This window comes from Ovis canadensis, chromosome 7 (assembly GCF_042477335.2).
Source record: "Ovis canadensis isolate MfBH-ARS-UI-01 breed Bighorn chromosome 7, ARS-UI_OviCan_v2, whole genome shotgun sequence".
In the NCBI taxonomy this organism is placed as follows: domain Eukaryota; kingdom Metazoa; phylum Chordata; class Mammalia; order Artiodactyla; family Bovidae; genus Ovis; species Ovis canadensis.
In genome coordinates, this window is record NC_091251.1 from 47,717,129 (window position 1) to 47,741,757 (window position 24,629).

The window sequence follows — 24,629 nt, forward strand, 5'->3', positions numbered from 1 at the left end:
AGTGCGGCACTGAGTCAGGATCCATTCTAGAAGGAAACCTCCCCCCCTCCTCCCCCCGCCGGCTCACACCTGGACCTGGGTGAGGGCTCCCAACATGTCTCGGTGAACCTTGAGGGTGGCCTCAGCGTCTCGGAGCAGGCAGCCTCGGGCCTGGGTCAGCTCCCACAGCTCTGCCCAGGCAGCCCTACTCAAGGGAGACGGGTGGCAGATCACGCATTGATTTAACGCTTCATTTCGCCCCCTCGCCAGGCTGGTTAGCCCTCCTCCTCTCTGCACTTTGTCCGGGACTGGCCCACATCGCCCTTCTAAACGCCGCCTCCTGTCTGGCCATGGCCGGGAGCCTCTCTTTCTACCTTTGCTGTGAATTCAGTCCTTTGCTGCTGTCACACTTAACACTTCACTGATTTCTGAGCTCTTTGATACTCCTTACATCTTGGGCCTTCAAGTCTCAATAAGTCAATCAGATTGGAATTTCTCTTTTGCCCTCCTGATGTACTCAGCAAACTCTTCCTGAGCTCCTAGGGCTGGGTTGGGCTAGGGGTTATGACCCAGGACGACCCTGCCTCAAATCTCACAGGTTAGGGCAGGATTCAAACCAGCCGGTGGGGAGCCAGGCAGTCTTCCCACAGCCCTTCCAAGTCCTGAGAGTCAGAGGTTTGGAAAAGTGCCCCTGCGGGTCTGGGCAGGGCTCTCTGACCTGCACACCCCTCCTTGCTTCCCTTTGCAGCCCACAGTCACCCATGGCACAGCCACCCGTGGCAGGCTTGGCATCCCTGAAAGCAGCGCCTCCCCATCAGGGCAGAAAGAGCCGGTGTGGCCCTGGGCGCATGCGCCCTCTCTGAGTCCCCCGGGCCCTGTCTACCCAGCACTCTTCCCCGAGCCCATGCCCTGGGTCTGCCCAGCACCCTTCCCCGAGCCCATGCCCTGGGTCTGCCCGGCACTCACTGCAGATCCCGCTGCATCTGATGGGCCCTGGGGGCTGCTCTGTGCCCTCGTTCCAGCAGCTTCTCTGCCAGCTGCTGGCAGCTCGCCACCCGCTGGCCACCCACCTCTACCGTGTGCTGAAACCTGACAAACTCGGTGCAGAGATGCTGGGGAGAGAGGGGAAGAGGTGACAGGTGGCCCCAGCTGGCGAGACAGCAAGCAGCCCGGGGAGCGAGGCCCCCACTGACGTCTGGGCGATGGGGGGCTGGATGGCCGCAGCGCCTGCCCCTACTACGCAGAAGGCCTGTCCTCAGCCAGGACTCATAAACCCCTTCTACACACAGCCCAGCCAGCCCCTGCCCCCAGCCTCTTCTCACCAGGACGTCCTCATAGTCCTCCCCAAGGCTCTCTCCTCCTCCAGCCACTTGCTTCTGGCTGGCCAGCCAGCTCTGCAGGTCCTCAGCCTCCCTCATGAACTCGTGCAGCTTCAGGGTCCCCTCCAGCTCCCGGTCCCTGTGGGGATAGCCCATGGTTCCCCCGAAGTTAGCTGCCCACACCCGTGAGGACAGCTGACCCAGCCAAAGTGGGTGGCCTGAAGGAGGAGGTTTTTCATGTTTCCTGCCTAAGCTTGAGGCTGGGGATTTGGGGAGAAGTAAAGAAGGCTAGAGTAGGGCAGGTGAAGGTGTAGGTAGGGGGAAGAAATGGGGAGCTGGGGGCCCAAGTTCCTACCCAGTGGGCCCACTGAGGAATTTATGAAAAGAAGGGAGCAATACGTAGCAAGGAGCCATCTGTCAGCTCTGTGGGCCTGGGGTCATGGGCTCCTTCCAATCAGAGTTAAGGTATGGAAACAATTAACCGTGGCCAGGTGGCCTAAGCCTGGGGAGAGGTACAGCGCCCCTCACCGTGTGGCTGCCAGCTCCTGCAGGGCCTGCAGCCGCTCCCGGAGCCTCTTCTGCACCACACCCAGCTGTGCGGGAGCCTCGGGGCCAGTGAGGGTTTTGGCTCTCCAGTCAAGCTCCTCCATGGAGCTCCAGTAATGAGCCAGTTCCTGTTGCAGGGCCTGCCAGCACACAAGGCTCAGGCTGGGTGATTTATTCATCTATCCATCTACCCGCCCTCCTGATCATTCAACCCACTGATCACACACCCATGCTGTTCCTCCTTCCACTCACCCACCCACCCACACACTCACCTATCCACTCACCCTGACCCATCTGCTCACTCACACACTGATCACTCATCTACCCAATAGTGATGGGAGTTCTTATTGCTTCAAGAAAGCAAAAATGCAGTCTGTGGCTCACTATTTAGCAGGGCAGAGTGAACGCTGGGTCCTTTGGGCCAAGAAGAGAGGCCACGGGAGGCAGGTACTGGGCCCCAGTCTCCCAGTATGAAAACGGATGGAGTCAAGTGAGCAGCCCAGGATGCCTGGGACATGGAAGCTCCATGAGGCTTTGGCTATGGGCACACCCCTTAGGAATGGCCCCCCGAAAGCCCTAAGTCACAGGACCCTCAAACACCGACCACTAGGGATAGGTAGACAAAATGCCCAGACAGGTGGACACTTCAGTGGTAACAGAAAGCAGGGCCATGTCAGGATTCAGGGCTCACATGTGGTTCTGAGAGTCAGATTCCAGGAAGGATGAGGGTGTTCCAGGCCTCTCTTACTTTAATAGGGGATGCTGATGGTTTCAGGGATGGTTAACTCAAAGGATGATATTCAAAGTGTGGGAAGGAGAAGCCTGTGGAAGATGTGGGGATGGCTGGAACAGGTGACCCCCAAGAGAGCAGGAAAGTGCCAGGGGGAGAAAAAGAAGCTAGAAGAGAAGGCAGAGAAATCCTGAGGCCACAGGAGTGTGGACCACGGTGGAGATGCAAGAAGGGGGAGGGCTCTTCAAAGGGGTGGTGGCTGAAGAGGAGGGCAACTGGGGGTGAGCAGGGGCCTCTGCAGGGTTGGGGCCGGGGGGCTGGACAGTCTCCAGGAAGAAAGAGCAGGGCTCTGCCTTTGGGCGTGTGACAGACCCCTTCCTCATGGCCTGTCACCACCCCAGTCCAGACCACAGCAGGGAAGCTCAGCATATACTACCTGGTGCTTCTTAATGAGCCTGATGGTGGCTGTCTCGTCCCCACCATAGTCCTGGCTGCTCACCAGTGGCCACTTCTCCTCCACCCAGTCCTCCAGCTCTGATGCATCCAGGAAACACTGGCAAGAATGGAGTCAACTCACCTTGACCTTCTCAGATAGACCCTCCATCGCCCCTTGGGGACATCACACAGGCAGAAAGAAGGCTTCTGTTCCCATGGAGACTAGGCAGCTCTGGGCCCTGAGTTCTCACCACTGACCCAGCTTCGTGAGAGCTCCAGGTCCCACAGACCTCACCCGAAGAGGCTGCCCAACTCTGGCTACTTCCCCTGACCCTGTGGCCTCTGCATCATACCTCCTGGAGGGCAGCAGCCTGCTGCAGGTGCCGGGCCTGTGCCTCACACGCCTGCTCCAGATCCGCCCAGCGGCCTTCCAGCTCCTGGCACCGCTCCACGATGTGCTGGGCCTGGGGGTGCCCGGAGGCTGCGAGGTGTCGCCCAGAACCCAGCACCCGTTGTACCTGGCCCTGGTGGGTTCTCACCTCCACCCAGAGTTCCTGCCACAGAACAGCATGAAGGGCTGCTGCCCCCGGGCACTCCTTAGCCACAGGGGGCCCAGAACAGAGCCATGGCTGTGGCTCCAGGGCCCAGGATGACTTGCAGGCAGAGAGGGGCTGGGGGCAGAGACTTGGGAATCAGGACTCCCTGAGTCATGGAGGAGGGCATCTGGGCTCTGGGAAAGGCACGTCAGGGATCCTGGGAGGAAACGGGGACCGTTACCTCATGCTTGCGGAGAAGGCGGGGGGCACCGTCTGGGTACTTAGCAGAGCTGGTGCTGGGCGTGGGCATGTGCTCTGCCACCCACATGAGCTCCGCGCCACTCAGGTGGTGGAAGTGGTACAGCTCAACCGAGGCCTGCAGCTGCCGTCGCCGGCTGGCCAGATGTTGCTGCAGGGCCTTGAACCTGGGTGGACAGAGGAGCCAGAAAGGCCGGGAACAGGTGAGGTCCAATGCCTGGTGCTTTCCTCATCCCAGTCGGGGCTCACAGGAAGAGGCAGGGGTCGGGGAACATCATCTGAAGATGGGGAGGCAGCTGGAAAGGCCCAGGCCCAAGCTCCCGCCCAGAGGACCTCCCTGGCTTTAGACGTGGGGTGCTTAGGAAGCCTGGCTGGGGTCTCTGACTCTCCTACCTCAGAAGTGACTCCACTCATAAGGGAAGGAGGCAAGGACAACCTCAGGGCCTTGAGGTGCCACTCTGCTGGGCCCACCGGGTGAAATCGCCCTCAGGTTCATATGATGGCAGTTACACACCATGGGGTGGAGGTGAGACAAGCAGCCGAGTACCTCTGGAGGTATTTTTGGGTCTCCTCCATGATGGCCTGGGAACTGACCGCCTGACGGGCCTCGGGGACAAGGGCAGCCATCTTGCTGGCCAGTGCCTGGCTCTCGGCCTCCAGCTGGCAGTGCTGTTTCTGGAGCCCCCGGCTGGAGCCCAGGTCCTGTCCCATTTCTGCCCTCTGCATGGTCCCCTCTAGCTGCTCCATCTTCTCCTTGGCTTCCTGGGGAGGGATACAGGGCGCTGCATTAGGCTGCCCGTGTGCAGACTGGCAAGTGGCCCTTCTTGGACGCTAAGGCTACAGGGCTAGCAGCACGCCAGACTCACCAAGGACCATTTGAGGATCTCTGTCCCTGCCACTGTCCACCTCCAACCCACGGTGCCCAATCCGTCTCCCAGAACCTCATGAGTGTCCCTGTCCTCTCTCACTTCTGCCTCTCACGGAGACTCAAGTCGTGCTGAGCACGCATGGGCACACAGGGGGCAGTCTTGGATCAGTCAATGGTGGGTAGCCAGGGTCAACGGGCCACAGGCTAGAGGCCTCCAAAGGCTGCAGGACTTTTCAGGGCCACTCCAGAGTCAGCAGAGTGCCCCGACTCCTCCTCTCCCCACTTCCTCTCCTGTCTATTCAGCCCCTCCTGTCTATTTGGGCTCCCTCCTGGACCCTCTCCTCTCTTGGGCCCACCTGTAGCAGCCGCAGGAGCTGGTCTTGCTGCCGAGCCTGCTGGAGCTGCTTCCCACGCTCTGCCACCTTGCGTCTCAACTCTTCCCACTTGCTACTTAGGCCCTGAAGCCTGGCCTGCACATCCTCCTGGGCATGGGGCCTGCTGCTCAGCAGCTCTCTCCCGACCTGCAGGGGACACAAAGGCCTGGGGCGTCTGGCTGAGCTGCTGGTACTGGGAGTGGCCGTAGTGGGCTGGGTCCGGGGGCAGCAGTGGGAGTGACTGGTTGCAAGCTGCATTCCACAGGCCGCAAGGGCGCCTCCAGCTCTTCGTGTGGCCCCAGATCTGAGGGCACTGGCAGGAAGGCTTTCTTCTGATGCCTGGAAATAGTGTGGGGTGAGCAGGTACTGGACAGCTGGTGGGAGGACTGTGTCCAGGCGGAGGCGGCAGGCTCGGGGACTGCCTCTTAGACTTGAGGGGAAGAGACGAGAAAAGCTCTCTGGGTTGGTTTGCGTGCTAAGACCGGGGTTGCCCGCTGAGTGAAGGAGGAAGCTAGGGGATACTAATGCTCTGCAGAGTGAGATCCATTGTCCTCCAGCGACTGTGCTCCAGGAGAACGTGCTGTGCAGTGGAAACATGAAGCCGAGCAGGCCCCACACCCTGGGCCCAGCGCCCCTCACCTGCTGCAGGCCCTCCACGTGCCCCTGGGTGGCCGCCAGCTCACGCGTGGCTGCCTCATGCCGCCTGAGTTTCCTCCGGACGTTGCTGGGCTCTCGGGATGGCTCGTCCACCAACATCTGCCCCTTCTCCTCCATCCACAGCATCACCTCCACCACATCCTGCTTCCATTCCTGCCCGGGGAACCAAGGGAGGCAAAGCGTGGTGAGGGCTGGTATGAGCACCTCGTGGAAGAGGGGTCTCAGGGTGCCCCGAGGGGAAGAGCAGGTTGAGGAGCCAATCCTAGGGTGCAGGAGAGGTGGGGGGCAGGGGTTATTGCTCCCAAGTGGGAACAAGGAAACAGAGATGGGGAGAAAAATGTCTCAGAGAAAGTAGCAGAAAGAAGCCTGGAGAATCAAGGTCTGGCCTCACAGCACCCAGTGCCCAGAGAGGGGGGGGCATCTGGCCAGGTACCCCCTGATCCAGCACGTCAGATCCTGGATGGCCCTATGTGTCCAGGAGGCCTCTGGACTAGCCCAGCTTTGAGCCCCCATCATGGGCAGAACAGACATCCAACAGAGTCAAGCTGTGCAGCTGGAGCCACGGCCCATGCAAGAGCCAGGAGCATGGCCAGAAATGCTGGGGCTGGGGAGCAGCTGGCCGAGGGAGGGGCCCAGGCTTTGGGTCCAGCCCTGTCTCTGAGCAGAGTGGCCTAGGCCTTGGTTTTCCTCAACTGGAAAAATCAGAGTCATAATACCCATCTCACAAAAGGTGCTGGGACGGTCAGTAAGCGGGAAAGTGCTTTGTAAACTGCAGTGCCCCACACAGCACAGCTGTAGTTCAGCAGTAGACTCTGAGGCACTCTTCCCGGAATGGTCTTGTGCGCTGGAGCGGGGGATGGGGGGGCCGACCCCTCACCTGGAGCTGGAGGGAGGCCAGCAGCTGCCTCCTCCTCTGCTCACTCCTCTCCTGGACCCTGGTCCACCGCTCCTGGATGCTCTGCAGCTGTTCTCTGGCCCTGCAGGGCAGGTGGAGTCGGGGAGGGTAGGTGCAGGCTCCAATCTACCTGAGGCCCACCACAAAGGTCGGACCCACCACAGCCCAGGGTTCACCCTGTCCCCTGTTCATACCTGTCCCCTCACTCCCTGGGCACTCTCCCAGCCTCAGGGTAATGGGCTGCGCAGGCCCTGTCCAGACAGGCCCAGGCTTACTTGTGTGCAGCGGGGTGTCGGCTCCGAGCCAGCTTCTCGCCACGTGCCTGTAGACCCTCTGCTCTAGAGCCAAGGGCATCCAGCAGCCGCCCACACTCCTGGAGCTGCTGCACCAGGCTCTGGGCCTCTACCACGCCCTCCTGGAGACACAGAGACTGGGGTCAGGCTGAGAGGAGGGGAGTGGTCAGCACCCTCTCACCCACTGCCAACCCAAGGGCCCCTCTGCCCAGCCTGGCTTCAGGCTCCTACTTCCTGGGGAAGGCGCATCCCAGCTGCACACCCCTAGCTCCATACCTGGAGGCTGTCCAGCCGTAGGAAGGCCTCATGGTTGGCACAGGAGGCAGTGAAACCATCCACGTCTCGACCAAACTTCTGCAATTCCAGCCCCTCCTGCAGTTGCTGCTGTCTTTGTTCCCAGGCGGCCTTTAACTCCTGGCCTTGGTGGCCCAAGAGCCTCAGGGCACTAGCCACCTCTCGGAAGTGTGGGGAGCCTGAGGCTGCCATGGCCTGGCCCTGAGTTTCCAGCTGCTGTAGCCTGTCCAGGACGACAGGCAGAGGGTCAAACCCTGGGCCAACCTTCCTCCCCTCTGGCCTCCATGGTTCTTTCATCTGGGAGCTCTGAGATGAGGGTAACTGGCAGGGGTCTAAAGTAGGTAAGCCCCAGGGGTCCACTCATCCTGTGGGATAGCTATGCCCTGGTGAGACAGCAAACAACAAGCCCAGCCCAGGACTTGGGACTCACTAGTTCCCGTGCTCCCTGCATGCCACAACTTGCTCCAGCTGGCCATGCTGATGGCGATGCCCAGGCCAGCAGATGGCTGGGCAGTGCACCCAGAAGAAATCATTCAGACCACCTACATACCTGACTGTGGGGTCACCACAAGCCTTGGTGAAGCCTGGAGCGATTAGGAAAGGCAGCTACCCCTCTGCTAGGTGTGCCTCCCAGGCTCAGTTTGAGAACAAGTGATACCTTCATGTGAGTTAGGAAAAGGCTCTACTTGTCTGAGTTGGTGCAGCCCTCAAGTGGGTGGTGGCATCTAGTTAGCAGGGATGGGCTGGATTTCAGGGTCCACTGGGCCACATGTTAGGCTCCCTCATATGTCGCCCAGGCTGCAGACTGCACCCACCCCTGGAGGACGAGGGGAGATATCACCGTACTGAGGAGGGTGTTGTCTTAGTCCTGGGTGGCAAGAGGCTGAGCCATTTTTTTTGCTCCAGGGGCCTGTGGGGTCTGTATTACCCAGAATAGGTTAGGTGGCTCGGCCACCCTGACAGAGCAGTGCCCCAGGCTCCCCTGCATGGGGCGTGGCCAGGCCTGGACAGGACAGAACATTCCAGGAGGCTCAGACTGCCCGGGGTCCCTCCACAACACATGCAAGATGTCTGATCAGTCTTTGGTTTCACCCGCCTCTTTGTAAACCTGCCTCAGGTGCCAGGATGGACACTAGCCTGGGCCACGCCTCTGGTGACACGCTACTCCCTATCTGTACCTTGCTGGTGCCCTGTCCCCACAGGCCAGGGCCAGCCTAATGCATGCCCCACCTGCCCTCTCGTCCTGACCTCTCCTGCTGCAGATGGATCTCCTCCAGCAGCTCTCGGTGCTTCCCCAGCAGCTGCTGGGCTGAGGCCACATCCACCGCCTCCTCCTTGCTGTGGAGCTTGGCCTGGATACTGTCTGCCCATAGCAGCAGCCGCTGGCTCTCCTGCAGGAAGCTCCGGTGGGCCCAGGCCTGGGCCTGCTGGGCCACTTGCTCCCGCACTCGCTCCAGCAGCCCCTGCAGCGTCTCCACGTGTCCTTGCAGGGACGGGCTCTCTGCGGGGCCCATCTCCTCAACCCTGTGGACAGGACCCACCGCCCAGTCAGTGCCCTGCCCCTGGCCTTGGGCCCAGGTGTAGGTTCCCCAGGGCAAGTGGTGGCAACTCTGAACTGGCCCCTCACCCTCAATGGAGGGGCAGCGAGCATGGGTGGCTCCCTCGTTCACCATGAGCATGTTCTCACACTGTTTCCCAATCTGTGCCCTGCCCTTCCGATGGCATACCCTTCCCATCCTCCCACCTCAGTTTCTGCCCTTCTCCCCATTCCAGAGCCCTGTTCAGGGCTCTGCTGTGCTGAATCCTGGCCATACTTGCTAGCCGCCCTTTGCAGGTGGCGAATGTCTTTCTCCAGCCCCAGCATCTTCTGCTGGCCCACTCGCAGAACATGGTGGCCGTCCTCTGAGTTCCCCAGCTCCAGGGTTTCTAGCTGGAGTATCAGGTTTTGCAGCTGGACCCGAGTGGACCCACACTCCTGCAGAAAACTGCACACGTGCGTTGTGCACACCAGCTGAGTTTCCTTCTCTTTCTTCAGGGCCTCCAGCTGTTCCCACCTGGGCCGAGGGAACAGGGTTATCTCAGGGATGTCATGCCACAGGGACACCTCCCCATCCATCCTGGGGCCTTGGTCAAGGCTTGCGTGACAAGAGCTGGCAGGCTGGCCATCCCCATTCCCTCTCTTCCCATCCCTGACGCCTCTAGTCTTTCTTACTGGCATCTCAGGAGTCAGGTAAGCAGGTACTCAGGCCTGGGCACTAGCCAGCCTTCTCCACTCAGCAGCACTCTCTCTCCATTTTTACCTCTGACTCAGTTCCTCCTGCTGTAGCTGGATTTGAGGGGAATCTCCAGGACACCTCTGCTTCAGCTGCTCAGCGGAGCTGTTAACCTCAGTCCAGAGGCCTCTTCCCACAGCCAGGGCAGTGAGGAAGTTCTGGGGAAAGGAGATTCCAGGCCTGGAGGGGGCCTTTTCTCTTCCTACAGTCCCCTTAGTACTAGGAATGACCTCAGATATGCACTGCTACAGAGATGTTTGAGCTGCATCCCTCTGGAAGGACAGGGGTCTGTGTCCTTAAAGGGCTGGGAGAGCCCTTTAAAAATTCAAGACCAGACATCCAAATTGGAAAGGAAGAAGTCAAACTGTCACTATTTGCAGATGACAAGATTTTATATATAAAAACCGTAAAGAATCCACGTGGTAATGCAGGAGACACGGGTTCAATCCCTGCTTGGGGAAGATCCCATATGCCAATGGGGCAACTAAGTCCACGTGCCACAACTACTGAGCCTGTTCTCGAGAGTCCAGGAGCCACAGCTGAGCCCACATGCACAACTGCTGAAGCCCACGTGTCCTGGAGCCCACACTTGGTAACAAAAGAGAAGGCTCTGTAATGAGAAGCCTGAACACCACAACTAGAGAGTAGCTCTCATCTGCCATCACTAGAGAAGAGCCTGAGCAGCAGCAAAGGCCCAGCACAGCCAAAAGTAAATAAATAAAATTTAAAAAGATTCCACCAAAAAACTGTTGGAATAAATGAATTCAGTAAGGTTGTAGGATACAAAAATCAATATACAGAAATATGTTCAATTTCTATACACTAACAAGGAACTACCAGAAAGAGAAATGAAGAATCTCATTTGCAATTACATCCCAAAGAATAAAATACCTAAAATAAATTTTTTAATTTTATTCTTTGGGAATGCAATTGAAAATGGGACTGTTCTCTTCATTTCTCTTTCTGATAGTTCCTTATTGCTGCTGCTGCTGCTGCTAAGTTGCTTTAGTCGTGTCCGACTCTGTGCGACCCCATAGACGGCAGCCCACCAGGCTCCCCTGTCCCTGGGATTCTCCAGGCAAGAACACTGGAATGGGTTGCCATTTCCTTCTTCAATGTAAGAAAGTGAAAAGTGAAAGTGAAATCGCTCAGTCGTGTCCGACTCTTCGCGACTCCATGGACTGCAGCCCACCAGGCTCCTTCGTCCATGGGATTTTCCAGGCAAGAGTACTGGAGTGGGGTGCCATTGCCTTCTCCATGTTCCTTATTAGTGTATAGAAATTAAATCTGCAATTACACTCCAGAGAATAAAACATTTAGGAATAAATTTTGGGCTTCCCAGGTGGCGCTAGTGGTAAAGAACCTGCTTGCCAATGTAGGAAACACAAGAGATGTGGATTTGGCCCCTGGGTGGGAAAGATCCCCTGGAGAAGGAAATACTGGATCCCCACTCCAGTATTCTTGCCTGGAGAATCCCATGACAGAGGAGCCTGGTGGGCTACAGTCCATGGGGTTGTAAAGAGTCAGATATGACGGAAGCAACTTAGCACAGCACAAGAATAAATTTAACCAAGGAGGTGAAAGATCTGTTCATTGAAAACTATAAGACATTGATGAAAAAAATCAAAGAAGACACAAACAAACAGAAAGATATTTTGTGCTTAAGGACTGGAAGACTAAAATTTGTATGGGACAATAAAAGATCTCGAACAAACAAAGCAATCTTGAGAAAGAACAAAGTTGGAGGCATTATGCTCCTTGATTTCAAACTCATTAACAAAGGCATAGTAAATCAAAACAGTATGGTACTGGGGTAAAACAGCCTATAGATCAATGGAACAGATAGCCCAGAAACAAACCCATGCATATATGGTCAATTAATTTTATGACCAAGGAGTTATAAAGACTATACATTGGGGAAAGGACAGTCTCTTAAAAAATAGTGTTGGGGAAACTGGACAGTTGCCTACAAAAGAATGAAACTGGAACACTTTCTAATACTATACATAAAAATTAGCACAAAATGGATTAAAGACTTGAATGTATGACCTGAAATCATAAAGCTCCTAGAAGAAAACATAGTGGGGTAAGCTCCATGACATTGGTCTGGTAATGATTTTTTTGGGGGATTTGGCACCAAAAGCAAAGTGACAAAAACAAAATAAACAAGTGGCCAAAAAGCTTCTGCCCAGCAAAGGAAACCATCAACAAAGTGAAAAGGCAACCTATGGTATGGGAGACTGGAAGAAAACATTTGCAAATCATACATCTGATAGAAGGTTAATATCCAAAATGTACAGAGAACGTACACATTTTAATAGCAAAAACCCAAATAATACAATTTTAAAAGGAGCGAACATACAGATGGTCAAGAGTTACATGAAAAGATGCTTATCACCATCATAAAGGAAATGGAAATTAAAACCACTGAGATATCACCTCATACGTGTTAGAAAGGCTATTATTAAAAAGACAATAAATAAGCTTTGGTGAGGATGTGGAGAAAAGGGAACCCCTGTGCACTTCTTGTGTGAATGTAAATTAGTACAGCCACTATGGAAAACAGTATGGATGTTCCTCAAAAAGTGGGAAATAGGACTACCACGTGATCCAGCCATTCCACTTCTGGGTATTTATCTGAAGAAAATAACACTAACTCCAAAAAACACCTCCATGTTCATTGCAGCATTATTTACAAAAACCAAGGTGTGGGAACAACCGAAGTGTCCATCAGTGGATGAAAGAACAAAGAAAATGCCACACACACACACACACACACACACATACGCACACACGCGCACACACACATGCACGTGAGCACTGAATATTATTCAGCCCCAAGAAAGAGCTGAAATCTTGCCCTTCAGGATGACATGGATGGGCCTTGACAGCATCATGCTAAGTGAAATAAGTTAGATGGAGAAACACGAATACCATACAATCCTACTTATATATGTGATTAAACAAACCCAAGCTCACAGATTCACAGAATGGATTGGTGGTTGCCATAGGGGAGGCATGGGGAGTGGGTGAGATGGGTGAAAGGCACACACTTATGGTCATAAAATAAAGCTTTTGTTACTGTGCATGTATGCTGGTGGATGTTACTAGATTTAAAGGGTGGTCATTTTGCCATATACGACATCTAATTATACCTGAAAAAATACAGTGTTATATGCTAATTATATCTCAATAAAAAAAAAAATTCAAGGCCAAATCCTCCTCTCCCTCCTCGCAGACAGGCCCACGGCTGACACGGAGCACTGGGGCACAGGAGTGAATATGGGAGGGGCAGGAGGAGTGAGGAGGGGGCAGGACAGGGATCCCCAGAGCAGCAGGGCCAAGCAGGCAAGACCCCCTCAGCAGCAAGGTACCTCATGCTTGAGCTGCATGACTTCCAAGTTGTTGGCCTCAGGCTGCAGCGTTTGCAACAGCGTTGTCTGTTTGGTCAGCCAGGACTGCAGCTCCCCACATGAGCCATAGAAGCCAAACAGGGCCACCGCCTCCTCCAGCTGGGCCCTGCGGCGCTGAGAGGCCAGCCCAGAGGCTGGGGTGAGGGCCAGCGCCTGCCATGCGGCGCTGAGAGCAGGTCCCCCATCACCTCCCAACCCGCAGAGGCCAAGGCCAGGCCCAGAAACAGTCCCTGTCCCACTGCTGGGCCCTCCACCCTCTGGCAGAGGGCCCGGCAGAGCGTGCTCGTTTCTCCTATCCTACTCACATCCTTCGCTCTTGGGTACAATCTGCGCTTCTCCCTGCGTCTGGCCCTGCTACCCGCCCCTCCCTTTGTAGGCTCTCCTCTAACTGCTCCCAGGCCTCCCCGCTGTGCTCCAGGCACCCTGGTCCTCCTCCTCCACTGGGCCTCTTTCCTGCCTTTGCCCAGGTCCTGCTCAGAACACTCTTCCCCACCATCTCCCCCTGCCATGCTCCTGACTCACCTGCTCTCAGCTTCTCGTTAAGTCTCCGCCTAAACGTCCATCCCGCAGAGATGCCTCCCCTGGTTCCCCGCCCTCACCTGGCCTCCCGTCGTGCTCCCGTTGCACCCAAATCCGGCTAATGACTTGTTTCACACCTTCTCTGCCCTGACCCAAGCTCCTCGAGGGCAGGGAACGCGTCCTGTCACTGCTCTGTCCCTGGGCTCACAGCCCAGGATCCAGACTAAGGGAGTGAATGTTCCATGAACAAGGACTGTTACCTCTGCCTGGGCCCGCAGGCCCTCATAGTCCTGGCTCAAGCGGTCTTGCGTCTGGAGGATGGTGTTGGGGTCAAAGCCAGGGTCAGGCTCATCTGGGAGGGCCATCTTCTGGGTGCCCCATGGACCAGAGTGGCAGAAAACCTCACGCCAGGCCCCCGGGTTTCTCTGGCATATCTTCGGAGAGCTCAGGGCAGACACCACCTGTGCCCACAGGACAGAGGTCAGCGTGTCTGGAAGGGCTCCCAGCAAGGAGCAGAAGGCTTGGCAGGGTGGGCCAGCAGCTGTACCTGAGCTTCCTGTCCCATGATGTGCCTGAGGGGCACTGTGGCCTGGCAGCCCCCTGGGGCGTCGGGGTCCATCTGGCGTGGGGGCTGCTGGGCCTCTCCCAGGAGCTGGGTGAAGCGTGTGCCTGTGGGAACACAGGTTCTCAGGGCTGCACCGGCCCTGTGCCTCTTCTTGAGCCAGGAGCTGGCCAGTGGGGATGGTGGGGGGGATTATTCATGACTCAGCCCTGTGCCAGGAGCCCTGCAGGCCAGAGGAGGATGAGGGCCAGAGCTTCCTGAGCTCCTGAAGGCCTTACGCCCACAGACCTAGGACACTTCCCAGGACTGTGCATGGATAAGCAGAATGTGCGGTGTGTGAAATGAATACTGTGGGGGCCCAGGGGGTGGAAGACGGCCAGAACAGGCTGGGGCTGTTGGGAAAGATTTCAAGGGCAAGGTGAGCCTGGTGAGCATTTGCAGAGGGGGAGGGAAAGTGGCTCTGGTGGCAGGAGCTGGGGCATAGAGGGGTCACGGGGAGCCCAGGCTGGCCTTCCAGACGGGGGATCTCTGTCCCTCTGTGTCTCTGGCCCCGGGCAGGGGGCAGGCATTGCAGCAGCAGCAGCCGGGCTGGCCGCTCAGGGGCTGAGGAAAAGGAAGAGGCACAGAGAAAGACTGGAAAGGGAGGGGAACAAAGGAAGACTCAGAATTTCAGGCAGTTTCATATCTTTCCTCCTCTCCTTAACTTCTTCCCTTCAGTCTTTGGATGCCCCCGAGAGCCACACAGATTGCTGATGCTCTGTTAAGGTGCCCATGTGGGGTCTTGGCCTTATACCTCTGTAGATGGAGCTTGTCTTGACCTGAGGGCTGCCCCGCAGTGCTAAAATTTGGGTCCCATCCTGAGGTCTCCTGGTGACATCTCCATTAGTTCTGCTCCAGCCTTCTGGGGGCTCCCTCTGTATGGAGGAGGGAAGGCTCTGCTTAGCTGCCAAAGTGACTCCCCACACACAGGAGAGGGGGCATCTCTGTACCTCCCTACCACCACTGGGCAAAGCAAGGGTCTGAAATGCCAGAGATTAGAACTAAGCCTTCTATCAATGCCAGGGCTGGCTGGGCAGTAGAGGCCAGAAAAGAAGGATACGGCGCCTCCCATCATTCATTTAAACAACTTGGACTGGAGAAGGCGGCCACATAGTACAGAAGGAAAGCAATACCAAAAGCAGCATGTGTCCATATAACGCAAGCGCCAGGAGTTACACATTACAGCCACACAGGGAGGGAGAGGGCTAGGGCTGTCTCAGCCCTGGACAGGAGCTGGGCAACCGCCCCAGCAGCTGTGAGGGCAATAACTTGGCCTCTATGAACCTTGGTTACCTCACCTGTAAAGAGAGGGGGCTGGACCAGACTACTGTTAACACGTTGTGGTTCTATTTTCAAAAATTGTTGATTATACAGTCCAGGGAATAAATGCAAAGGAAAAGAGATAGCTCAACCTCAGCTAAGTTAGAACCACAGAACTTTCAGACCTGGTAGTCTGGTCTTGGTGATCAGTACCGACTATGCCACTAGGCCCCCTTCCAAGACATGAGGACCTGTGCTGCTGGTCTGCAGGCACCCAGGACATGGAGCTTCCTCGGCATGAGGGTGTGTGCATGCTAAGTCGCTTCAGTCGTGGGATGAGGGCAGACGGACCAAATGTGAGTGTAGGACCTGAGGGCTGTGATTTACACATCCTGAGCCACATGTACAGCTTCTTGAAAGAAACTGCATACCCTCAGAGACCTGAACCATCCTGCCCAACATGTAGGTATGTGGTTTTTTTTTTCCTTTTTTAAACTGGAGGCTCAATAAACTGAGGGAGGGGATTCAGAAAGCAGTCTGGGGTAGTGATTTGGCCACCCAAAGCCTAAAAAGGCCTAGTCAGGAGAGAGAGCCAAATAGGGCTGAAGGGTGAAAGGACACCTTAGGCCCAGTGGTCAAAGTAAAGGGACATTGCTGGAGGAAACTGGTCAATGCCTGGGAACTTGTGGGCGAAGTGAGCAATGCCTAACCACCCTCTGACGTCCTCCAACCATGGGCAGACAGTACTCTACTAACTCTGGGCTAGGGCAGCAGGGGAGATGCTGCTGAGAAGGAGTGGGCACATCCAACCCCAAGGGAAGGCACGTCAGGGGCCACAAAGGCCATCTCATTTCCACCCGCTGTGTGGTCAAGGGCGTAATGTGCATTTGGGGTCGGGGGCCCATGGGTTTGGGTCCCTGTCCTGTCTCTACGTACCAGGAGTGCTGCCTGGGCTGTGGCCACCTGTGCCTGTTCGTCCAATCGATGCAGCTCGGTCCCAAAGGTGCGCACAGAGCGTTCCAGACGCAGGTGTTGCCGCAGTAGGGCCTCGGTGGCTACCTGGTCCTGTCCAAAGGATGCACTCTCCAGTGCAGACCGCTGCTCCTGAAGCCATGAGTCTGCCTCTGCCACGTCCGTGAAGTACTGTGAGGAGGAGGGTAGGCTGGGCACACACGCGCTGACCCTGCACTCCCTGCCCGGCCAGCTAGCTCCCACGGCCCTGCTACCTGCTGGACGAACAGGGCTGCCTGCAGCCTCATGCCCTGCTCATCCATCCGGGCCCAGAGCCGCTGCCACATGCTCTGCACCGCCTCAGCCCGCTCCCAGGGATCCGGCTGCGTCGGGGGCCCGCAGGCTCCCAGGTTGCGTCCCCTCTGCACGAGATCAGCACACACGGCCTGGTGGCGATGGAGCTCGGCTTGCAGGGCCTGGAGGAGCACAGAGGAAGCTGGGTGAGGGAAGGGATGGATGGCAGGGAGAGGGGAAGAGGCAGGATGCAAGGTAGAGGGCACCTTGTGTTTCTGCAGGGCCGCTGCGATCTGGCTGAGATCCGGGCCCAGAGATGCATCCTCTACCAGCTGTCCATGCTCCCTCAACCAGGCTTCCTCCTCCTCACAGCTGTGCAGGAGCTCTGCCTGCTGCAGCGTCTGCTCCAGCAAAGCCCGCCTGAGGGACAGCAAGGGCCACAGAGGGGATCAGGCAGTGATGGGGCTCGGGGAGGGGTTCCCCACCAGGCCCAGACACCTCCCCTTAGACAGGAGCTCTCCTGTCCCTGGATCACTCAACAGAGGAGACTAGGGTCAGGCTAGAGGAAGTCACCAGGCAGCACTGTTTAAACCTGGGCAGGAGGTAATCTGGATTACAGAAAAGTTGTGGAGAGGGTAGAGGAGTTTGGGTGGGCTCTTACCTGGACCTGGCAAGAGACGTGAGGCTCTGGGAGAGCTGGGCCAGCGCCCTGGCCTTGGCCTGCAGCACCTCCACAGCAGTGCCCGTGGAAGAGTCCAGCTTCATCGTCTGGTGGCCCAGATGGCTCACGTGGGCTCCAAGGGCTGAGATCTGGGCCTCCAGCAGGTCATGCCTCTGCAGCAGCCTCTCTACCTCTGTCAGCTTCTGCCCACAGGCCACGGAGCTGACCAGCACCTGGCCAGGGACAGATGAGTGGTCATTAACGTCCCAGTGACCCAGTGCTGGGTCCCCGTGAGTGCCAGGACTGGTGCACGCTGCTATGTTCCCCCGGGGGTCCACTGGTCTAGGGCCCACCTGCAGCTCGTTGAGCTGGTCGGAGGCAGTCTCCACCTCCTGCAGCAGGCTCAGCACAGCCTGCATGCCCGCTATCTGCTTCCTCTGCCCTTGGAGCCGCTGGAGGAGCCGCTCCCAGCGCTGGGTGATCTCCAGCTGCCTGGGGGATGTGAGAATAAGGGTGGTGTCCATTGGGCCGTGGCAGGGAAGCTTGGGGTCCACAGCTGGTGGTGGGGGGCTTGTCTGTACTGGAGGAACCTGAGTACTGTGGCTGGGGCTGTGAGCATCCCAATCTGGAGTGGTAGGGGCAGTGTCCCTGCCTTTTAGAAACAGGCGGAAAAATTGGAAGGAGAGTCTGGGAGGTTCAGGCCTCCTCTGACCCCCAAGCCTTCCTTCCAGTCGTCATCTCAGGTGACTGCAACTCCATCCTTCCCAGTGCCCTGGCCAGGAACTGGATGACTCACTTTCTCACATCTCACTTCTCATCCATTTGCAAATTCCCTTGGACTCAAAGTAAATGCAGAACCCCTCCATTTGTCATCGCCTCCACTTCTCTATCATTCTAAGTGACTACTGCAGTGGCTTCCTGACTGTCTCTGCTTCTGCCCTTGTCCTTTCAGTCTACTCCTGTCACGGCAGCCAGAATGATCACTGTAAAATAAAAGGTAGATCATGTCACTCCTCTGCTCAAGTCCTGCCATGACTTCCTATCTTCTTCTGAGTAAAAACCAAGTCTTTACCGTGTCCTGCAGGGTCCAGCAGGATCTCTGCCACCACCCCTGGCCTCCATACCTCCCTGACCTCAACTACAACTTGTTTACTTGGCTCCCACATTATTTTTCAAACGTGCCAGGCAGGTGCCCCTTTGGGACACTGCCCTAGTATATAGTCCGTCATCATATCTGTATGGTTTCTCGCTTCCTTCTCGTCTTTCAGTTCAGTTGCTCAGTTGTGTCCGACTGTGAGACCCCACGGACCATGGCACGCCAGGCCTCCCTGTCTATCACCAACTCCCGGAGTTCACCCAAGCTCATGTCCATTGAGTGGGTGGTCTTTGTTCAAAAGTAAACCTCCTCTGACCACTCAGTATAACTCCCTCTGCCCACCTTGGCACCTCATATGCCCCTATTCTGCTTTATTATCTTTTAAAATCCCTGTCTCACAGACTATATATGTTTCTGTTTTCCTTAGTAGTATGCAAGCTCTATGAGAGGAGGGATTTTTATTTGCCCTCTTCACTGCTAAATCTCCAACACCTAGAATAGTACTTAGGACATAATAGACACTCAATAAATGCTTAATTTTAGTGAATAAATTAATAAGAGGCTATCTGGAAAGAATAGTGCTTTACCAAAGGGATCAATTACAGAGGCTGGAATTTTAGGCATCAGTGGGAGCTAGATCTTTTTATTTATTTATTTATGCTGCGCCACGCATCTTGCGAGATCTTAGTTCTCTGACTAGGGATCGAATCTGGGCTCTGACAGTAAAAGTACCAAGTCCTAAATACTGGACTGCCAGGGACTTCCCTGGTGGCTCAGACGGTAAAGCGTCTGTCTGCAACGTGGGAGACCTGGGTTCGATCCTTGGGGCGGGTAGATCCCCTGGAGAAGCACTATTGCCTGGAAAATCCTACGCACAGAGGAGCCTGGTAGGCTACAGTCCATGGGGTCCCAAAGAGTTGGACATGACTGAGCGACTTCACTTTCACTTTCTTTCACTTTAGGGAATTCCCAAGAGATAGATCTTTTAAAAGGGAGCCCCAACCCCATAAATCACCCCCATCTCTGTGACCAGGAGCGGGCATCTGCAAAGAGAAGGGCATGGTAGGAAGGGCTTAGCATGTTTTGAAGACTGTCCCATGCCCGGGACTCACCTGCTGGCTACCTCTGTCCCACCATGGTAGCGCTCCTGCTGGAGGATGTCCGCAATCTCAGCCAGGGCCTGGAAGCGCCCCTCCTGGGGCAGGATACTAGCCTCCAGCATGCTCAGCCTCTGGGCGGCCGCTTCCACCATGGCTGGGCTGGCCGGCGGGGCTGCGGCCCGGGCCAGCACCTGCTCCGTGTCTGTTAGGAAGCTCTCCCGGAGGGCTGCCTTACGCTGGAAACGCCGGGCCAGGGTTTCCAACCGCTCTAGCTGTAGGAGCCTCTGCTGCAGGGCCCGGCTCCGTGAGGCCTCTGCCCGCTCCAGGCTTGTCCAGCACCGGGACAGCTCTGCAGGGCCCAGGCCCTCGGGTGGCAAGAAGGGCCTGCGGTTCTGGGCTCGGAGGACTGTCTGCAGCCGAAAGAGCAGGGCTTCCGTGGCCCCTCGCTGCTGCAGTCTCGGTGGCTTCTCCTGGGTGCGGAAGGAGGCAAAGGCCACCAGTAGCTGGCGCATGGCCGGCAGGTTGTCTGGGAAATCCCGCGCCTCCAGCTGCACCTGCTTCTCTGCAATCCAGCACAGCAGGTCAGCCACCAGCTCCTCATACTGGGTCTGCAGCACCTCTGACTCCCACAGCTGAAGCAGGATCTGGTGGAGGGCATGGGAAGGGCTCAGATCAGCACCTGGGGGGCACACCCTGGCTTCCAGGTCCTGGAGGCCTTCCCCTTTCGGGTGCTGAGTGCCAGCCAGGCTTGCCCAGGCGCACAGTAGCTCCTGCTCTCAGGTGAAGATACGCCTGAAGTGGGGGTGCTCCCAGCCCCCAGAGAAGCAGGTCTGCTTCCATTCCACACTCAGACCTGGGAGTGGGCTCCCGTCCTGCCTTCCTCTATCTTATTTTACCCCGTTTGGCCTCAACACTGGAGGTACTCTTCTTTCCCTCCCCTGAGGCCCCCACACCCCTAAGGCAACTCAGAGACTTTGGCCTGGATCACCTCCCCCACTCCCAGCTGAGACACCAACCCTGAGAATAGCCCTCCCAGGCCTCAGCCTCTGCCATCGTGCCCAGAGGGTAAGAAAGCCCCCCAGAAACATGGACTCAGCCCAGCAGAGCTGCCCCGTGCTTGTCCTTGCAGAGTCCAGCTCTCTGTGCCTTTTAATCCCCTTAGGAGCTTAACAACCTAAGAGCCGAGAGGGAGTGGGAGGGGCAGGGAGAGGTGCTGCTCACCGGCTTCCCTGAATGCCAGGAAGTCTGCTTATGCTCCCTGAGCACTCCCAGCAGCCCTCTGTTACCCAGAATCAATCGTGTGTTACCCAGGCATCATCATTCCCATTTTACAGATGAAGCACCGTAAGGTTAGATGATGTGGCCGAGGTCACACAGGGAGGAAAGGGCACAGGGTGTGCTGACTCCATAGCCCATGTTCGCCCTGCCTCTCCTCAAGGCCATCTTCCCTCTGTCCCCAACCTTCGCGAGTCTCCTCTGCACGGTCTGCTCCTGGTGCAGGCGGGAGAAGTGGTGGTAGTAGAGGGAGACGTAGGTCATTATGGAGCGCTCGTCGGGCTGTAGGGCTGCCACGTCCTCTGGATCCAGCAGCTGCGCAATGCCCAGCTCCTGCTCAGCCACGTGGAAAGCACAGCAGAGGTTGTGCAGCGGGCGGTCGGGATGCAGGGAGCTGTAGTCAAGCAGGTCTGGCCTAGGCAGAGAGCAGGCAGAGCTCTTCACCAGAGTCAGGGACTGCTCAGCTTTATGTGGACTTGTTAAGAGGGTCATTCCCACCTTGCTGGGCACTAGCTTCCCCCTGATGATGATCTAAGGCCCTGGTTGAAGGAATAGGACTGGGAGAGGGGAGGGTTAATTTTGCTTGGGGCTCAGCCTCCTGGGTAGCGGGGGGAAGATCCAAAAGGGACAGGTCCCCCCACAGAGGGGACTGAAAAGAGAATCAGGGACACAGAGAGTAGAGGAAGGCAGGGGTCAAAGGCAAACCTGGCTAGTTCTATGGAAGAGGGGAGGGGTATCACAGACCAGGAGCTCAGGGTCAGTGTCTCTACCTCTGTGCCCAGTGTAAGGGGCCAGAAGGATATGGGATAATGGGGTGGGTTGAGGACCCAAGTCCTGGAGCAGTTAGCTCAGCGGGTGGAAGGCCTCTGAGAAGGAAGCAGAGGCCTGCCTCAGGCCAGCCAGGGCTGGAGGTGCTGGGTCCCCTCCCACATGCCCACCTGTGGGCATGGATGAGGGCACTGAAGCCAAGCCCGTCACTCCAGCTGCGGGAGAAGTCCGTGATGTTGATGTTGGCATAGCCGGCAGTCTTCCGCTGGCACCAGACCAGCAGAGCTTCCTTGGCAGACAGGAGGGCTGCGCTGACCCCAAACTCCTCCTGGAAGGACAGGACAGTGGTCACCATTCAGGGATGGGGTGGGAGGCGGGTAGGCTGCAGAGGCCACAGGTCGTTGTGAGAGGCAGGCTGGGCAAAGTGCAATCCTGCTCCCCCACCTGGAGGCGGTGTGGACGGCCTGTCCTTCAGAGCGTCTGACTGCGCTTACTGTTACTTGTGCTGGGCAAGGATTGGGGGTGCGAGAGAAAGATTGTCCTTACAAAGAAGTGGGGCAGTCTGAAAGTTGTCACCTCTGAGCGCTGGTTTTGAGTCACAATTGGTGACAACAGCAGTGGTAGCTCCCATTTCTCTTGGCCTTCCTTCCTTTTAAAATATTTACTTATTTGGCTGCACCAGGTCTCAGCTGTGGCACTTGAGATCTTCAGTTATAGCATGTGAACCCTTAGTTGCATCATATAGGATCTAGTTCCCTGACTGGGGATCGAACCCATGACCCTGCATTGGGAGGGCAGAGTCCTAGCCACTGGACCACTACAGAAATCCCTCTCCAGCCTTTCGGCTGGGCCGGGCACTGTGCTAACCAACCCTAGGCCACACGGAATTGGGTTTGGGCTTCATTAGACCGACTCCAGGTCACCATGGGCTTTCTGCCAGCCAGGCACCAGGCCTGCACACGTGGCTCTCCACCCAGCACAGGCCCCAGAAGTAGGCACTGTTAGTACTTACATTCTAAGGAAGCACAGCATGTGCAATAAGAGAGGTCAGGAAACTGCCTGGGGTTCCCCGGCTATTAGGGGAGGGTCTCTCTTGACCTAGAAATCTCTGACATGCAGAGCCCATCTGTCTGCCTCACAAGGCCTCCCTCACACAAGGGCTTCTTCAGACCGGGGAATGACCACCTACAGCTGGTTTCTGTCTCCTTGATCATCTCTCTCATTCTGCTGCTTTTGGTTTCTGCACATTTCCCCTCACCTCCCGCCACCCATCCCATTCCTCTTTTATGCAGTGCTTCTTTCCCGCCTCCTTCCGGGCTCCACTTCTTTCCCTGCCTTCTGTTCCTTGTCCCTGTCCTGCCCTTGGTGGTCCTCCCCTTCCATCCACCCCCTGCCTTGCCCCTCACACCCTGGAGTCCCCGTCTCCTTTTTCTCTCTCCTTTTCTCTCTTCTTCATCACTCAGCTAGAGCCAGACATCCTGGAATGTGAAGTCAAGTGGGCCTTAGAAAGCATCACTGCAAACAAAGCTAGTGGAGGTGATGGAATTTCAGTTAAGCTCTTTCAAATCCTGAAAGATGATGCTGTAAAAATGCCACATTCAATGTCAGCAAATTTGGAAAACTCCACAGTGGCCGCAGGACTGGAAAAGGTCAGTTTTCATTCCAATCCCAAGGAAAGGCAATGCCAAGGAATGCTCCAACTACCGCACAATTGCACTCATCTCACATGCTAGTAATGCTCAAAATTCTCTAAGCCAGGCTTCAGCAATACGTAAACCATGAACTTCCTGATGTTCAAGCTTGTTTTAGAAAAGGCAGAGGAACCAGAGATCAAATTGCCAACATCCGCTGGATCATGGAAAAAGCAAGAGAGTTCCAGAAAAACATCTATTTCTGCTTGATTGACTATGCCAAAGCCTTTGACTGTGTGGATCACAATAAACTGTGGAAAATTCTGAAAGAGACGGGAATACCAGATCACCTGACCTGCCTCTTGAGAAGCCTGTATACAGGTCAGGAAGCAACTGTTAGAACTGGACATGGAACAACAGACTAGTTCCAAGTTGGGAAAGCAGTACATCAAGGTTGTATATTGTCACCCTGCTTATTTAACTTATATGCAGAGTACATCATGAGAAACACTGGGCTGGAAGAAACACAAGCTGGAATCAAGATTGCTGGGAGAAATATCAATAACCTCAGATATGCAGATGACACCACCCTTATGGCAGAAAGTGAAGAAGAACTAAAGAGCCTCTTGATGAAAGTGAAAGAGGAGAGTAAAAAGTTGGAGTAAAGCTCAACATTCAGAAAACGAAGATCATGGCATCCAGTCCCGTCACTTCATGACAAATAGATGGGGAAACAGTGGACACACTGGCAGACTTTACTTTTTTGGGCTCCAAAATCACTGCAGATGGTGATTGCAGCCATGAAATTAAAAGATGTTTACTCCTTGGAAGGAAAGTTATGACCAATCTAGACAGCATATTAAAAAGCAGAGACATTACTTTGTCAACAAAGGTCCGTCTAGTCAAGGCTATGGTTTTTCCAGTGGTCATGTATGAATGTGAGAGTTGGATTATAAAGAAAGCTGAGGGCCAAAGAATTGATGCTTTTGAACTGTGGTGTTGGAGAAGACTCTTGAGAGTCCCTTGGACTGCAAAGAGATCCAACCAGTCCGTCCTAAAGGAGATCTGTCCTGGATGTTCATTGGAAGGACTAATGCTGAAGCTGAAGCCCCAGTACTTTGGCCACCTGATGCAGAGAGCTGACTCATTTGAAAAGACCCTGATGCTGGGAAAGATTGAGAGCAGGAGGAGAAGGGAACGACAGAGGATGAGATAGTTGGATGGCATCACCGACTCAATGGACATGAGTCCAGGTAAACTCTGGGAGTTGGTTGTGGACAGGGAGGCCTGGCATGCTGCAGTTCATGGGGTTGCAAAGAGTTGGACACAACTGAGTGACTGAACTGAACTCCCTTCTTCCAATCCTTCCACCAATTTGTTTATAAACTCAGAATGTCTTGGGAGATTGGGGTTGACATATATATGCTCCTATGTATAAAACAGATAACTACTGAGAACCTACTGTGCAGCACAAGGAACTCTACTCACTGCTCCGTGGTGACCTAAATGGGAAGGAAATCCAAAAAAGGGGATATATGTATACTTATAGCTGCTTCACTGTACAGCATAAAATAATACAACCTTGTAAAGCAACTATACTCCA

The 24,629-nt window shown here is 55.6% G+C and overlaps 1 protein-coding gene across 1 annotated transcript in view; it reads right to left on the reverse strand.

Annotated features, from left to right (window-relative positions):
• The window catches only part of SPTBN5 (spectrin beta, non-erythrocytic 5), a 52,566-nt gene that overhangs the window by 22,430 nt on the left and 5,507 nt on the right, over positions 1–24,629 (reverse strand). Inside the window, exons 6-33 of the mRNA XM_069597512.1 lie at positions 21,566–21,723; positions 20,814–21,042; positions 19,365–19,996; positions 17,510–17,648; positions 17,157–17,389; positions 16,762–16,915; positions 16,477–16,677; positions 16,187–16,393; positions 14,745–14,865; positions 13,937–14,058; positions 13,650–13,850; positions 12,832–12,984; positions 9,485–9,615; positions 8,999–9,238; positions 8,433–8,708; positions 7,167–7,407; positions 6,873–7,012; positions 6,580–6,679; positions 5,685–5,855; positions 5,028–5,192; positions 4,351–4,565; positions 3,787–3,970; positions 3,363–3,563; positions 3,011–3,127; positions 1,827–1,984; positions 1,302–1,437; positions 946–1,091; positions 70–184 (exon numbers count right to left, since the gene is read on the reverse strand). Of these exons, the coding sequence (XP_069453613.1) occupies positions 70–184; positions 946–1,091; positions 1,302–1,437; positions 1,827–1,984; positions 3,011–3,127; positions 3,363–3,563; positions 3,787–3,970; positions 4,351–4,565; positions 5,028–5,192; positions 5,685–5,855; positions 6,580–6,679; positions 6,873–7,012; positions 7,167–7,407; positions 8,433–8,708; positions 8,999–9,238; positions 9,485–9,615; positions 12,832–12,984; positions 13,650–13,850; positions 13,937–14,058; positions 14,745–14,865; positions 16,187–16,393; positions 16,477–16,677; positions 16,762–16,915; positions 17,157–17,389; positions 17,510–17,648; positions 19,365–19,996; positions 20,814–21,042; positions 21,566–21,723 (5,286 nt within the window). The remainder of the gene's footprint in view (positions 1–69; positions 185–945; positions 1,092–1,301; positions 1,438–1,826; positions 1,985–3,010; positions 3,128–3,362; positions 3,564–3,786; positions 3,971–4,350; positions 4,566–5,027; positions 5,193–5,684; positions 5,856–6,579; positions 6,680–6,872; positions 7,013–7,166; positions 7,408–8,432; positions 8,709–8,998; positions 9,239–9,484; positions 9,616–12,831; positions 12,985–13,649; positions 13,851–13,936; positions 14,059–14,744; positions 14,866–16,186; positions 16,394–16,476; positions 16,678–16,761; positions 16,916–17,156; positions 17,390–17,509; positions 17,649–19,364; positions 19,997–20,813; positions 21,043–21,565; positions 21,724–24,629) is intronic.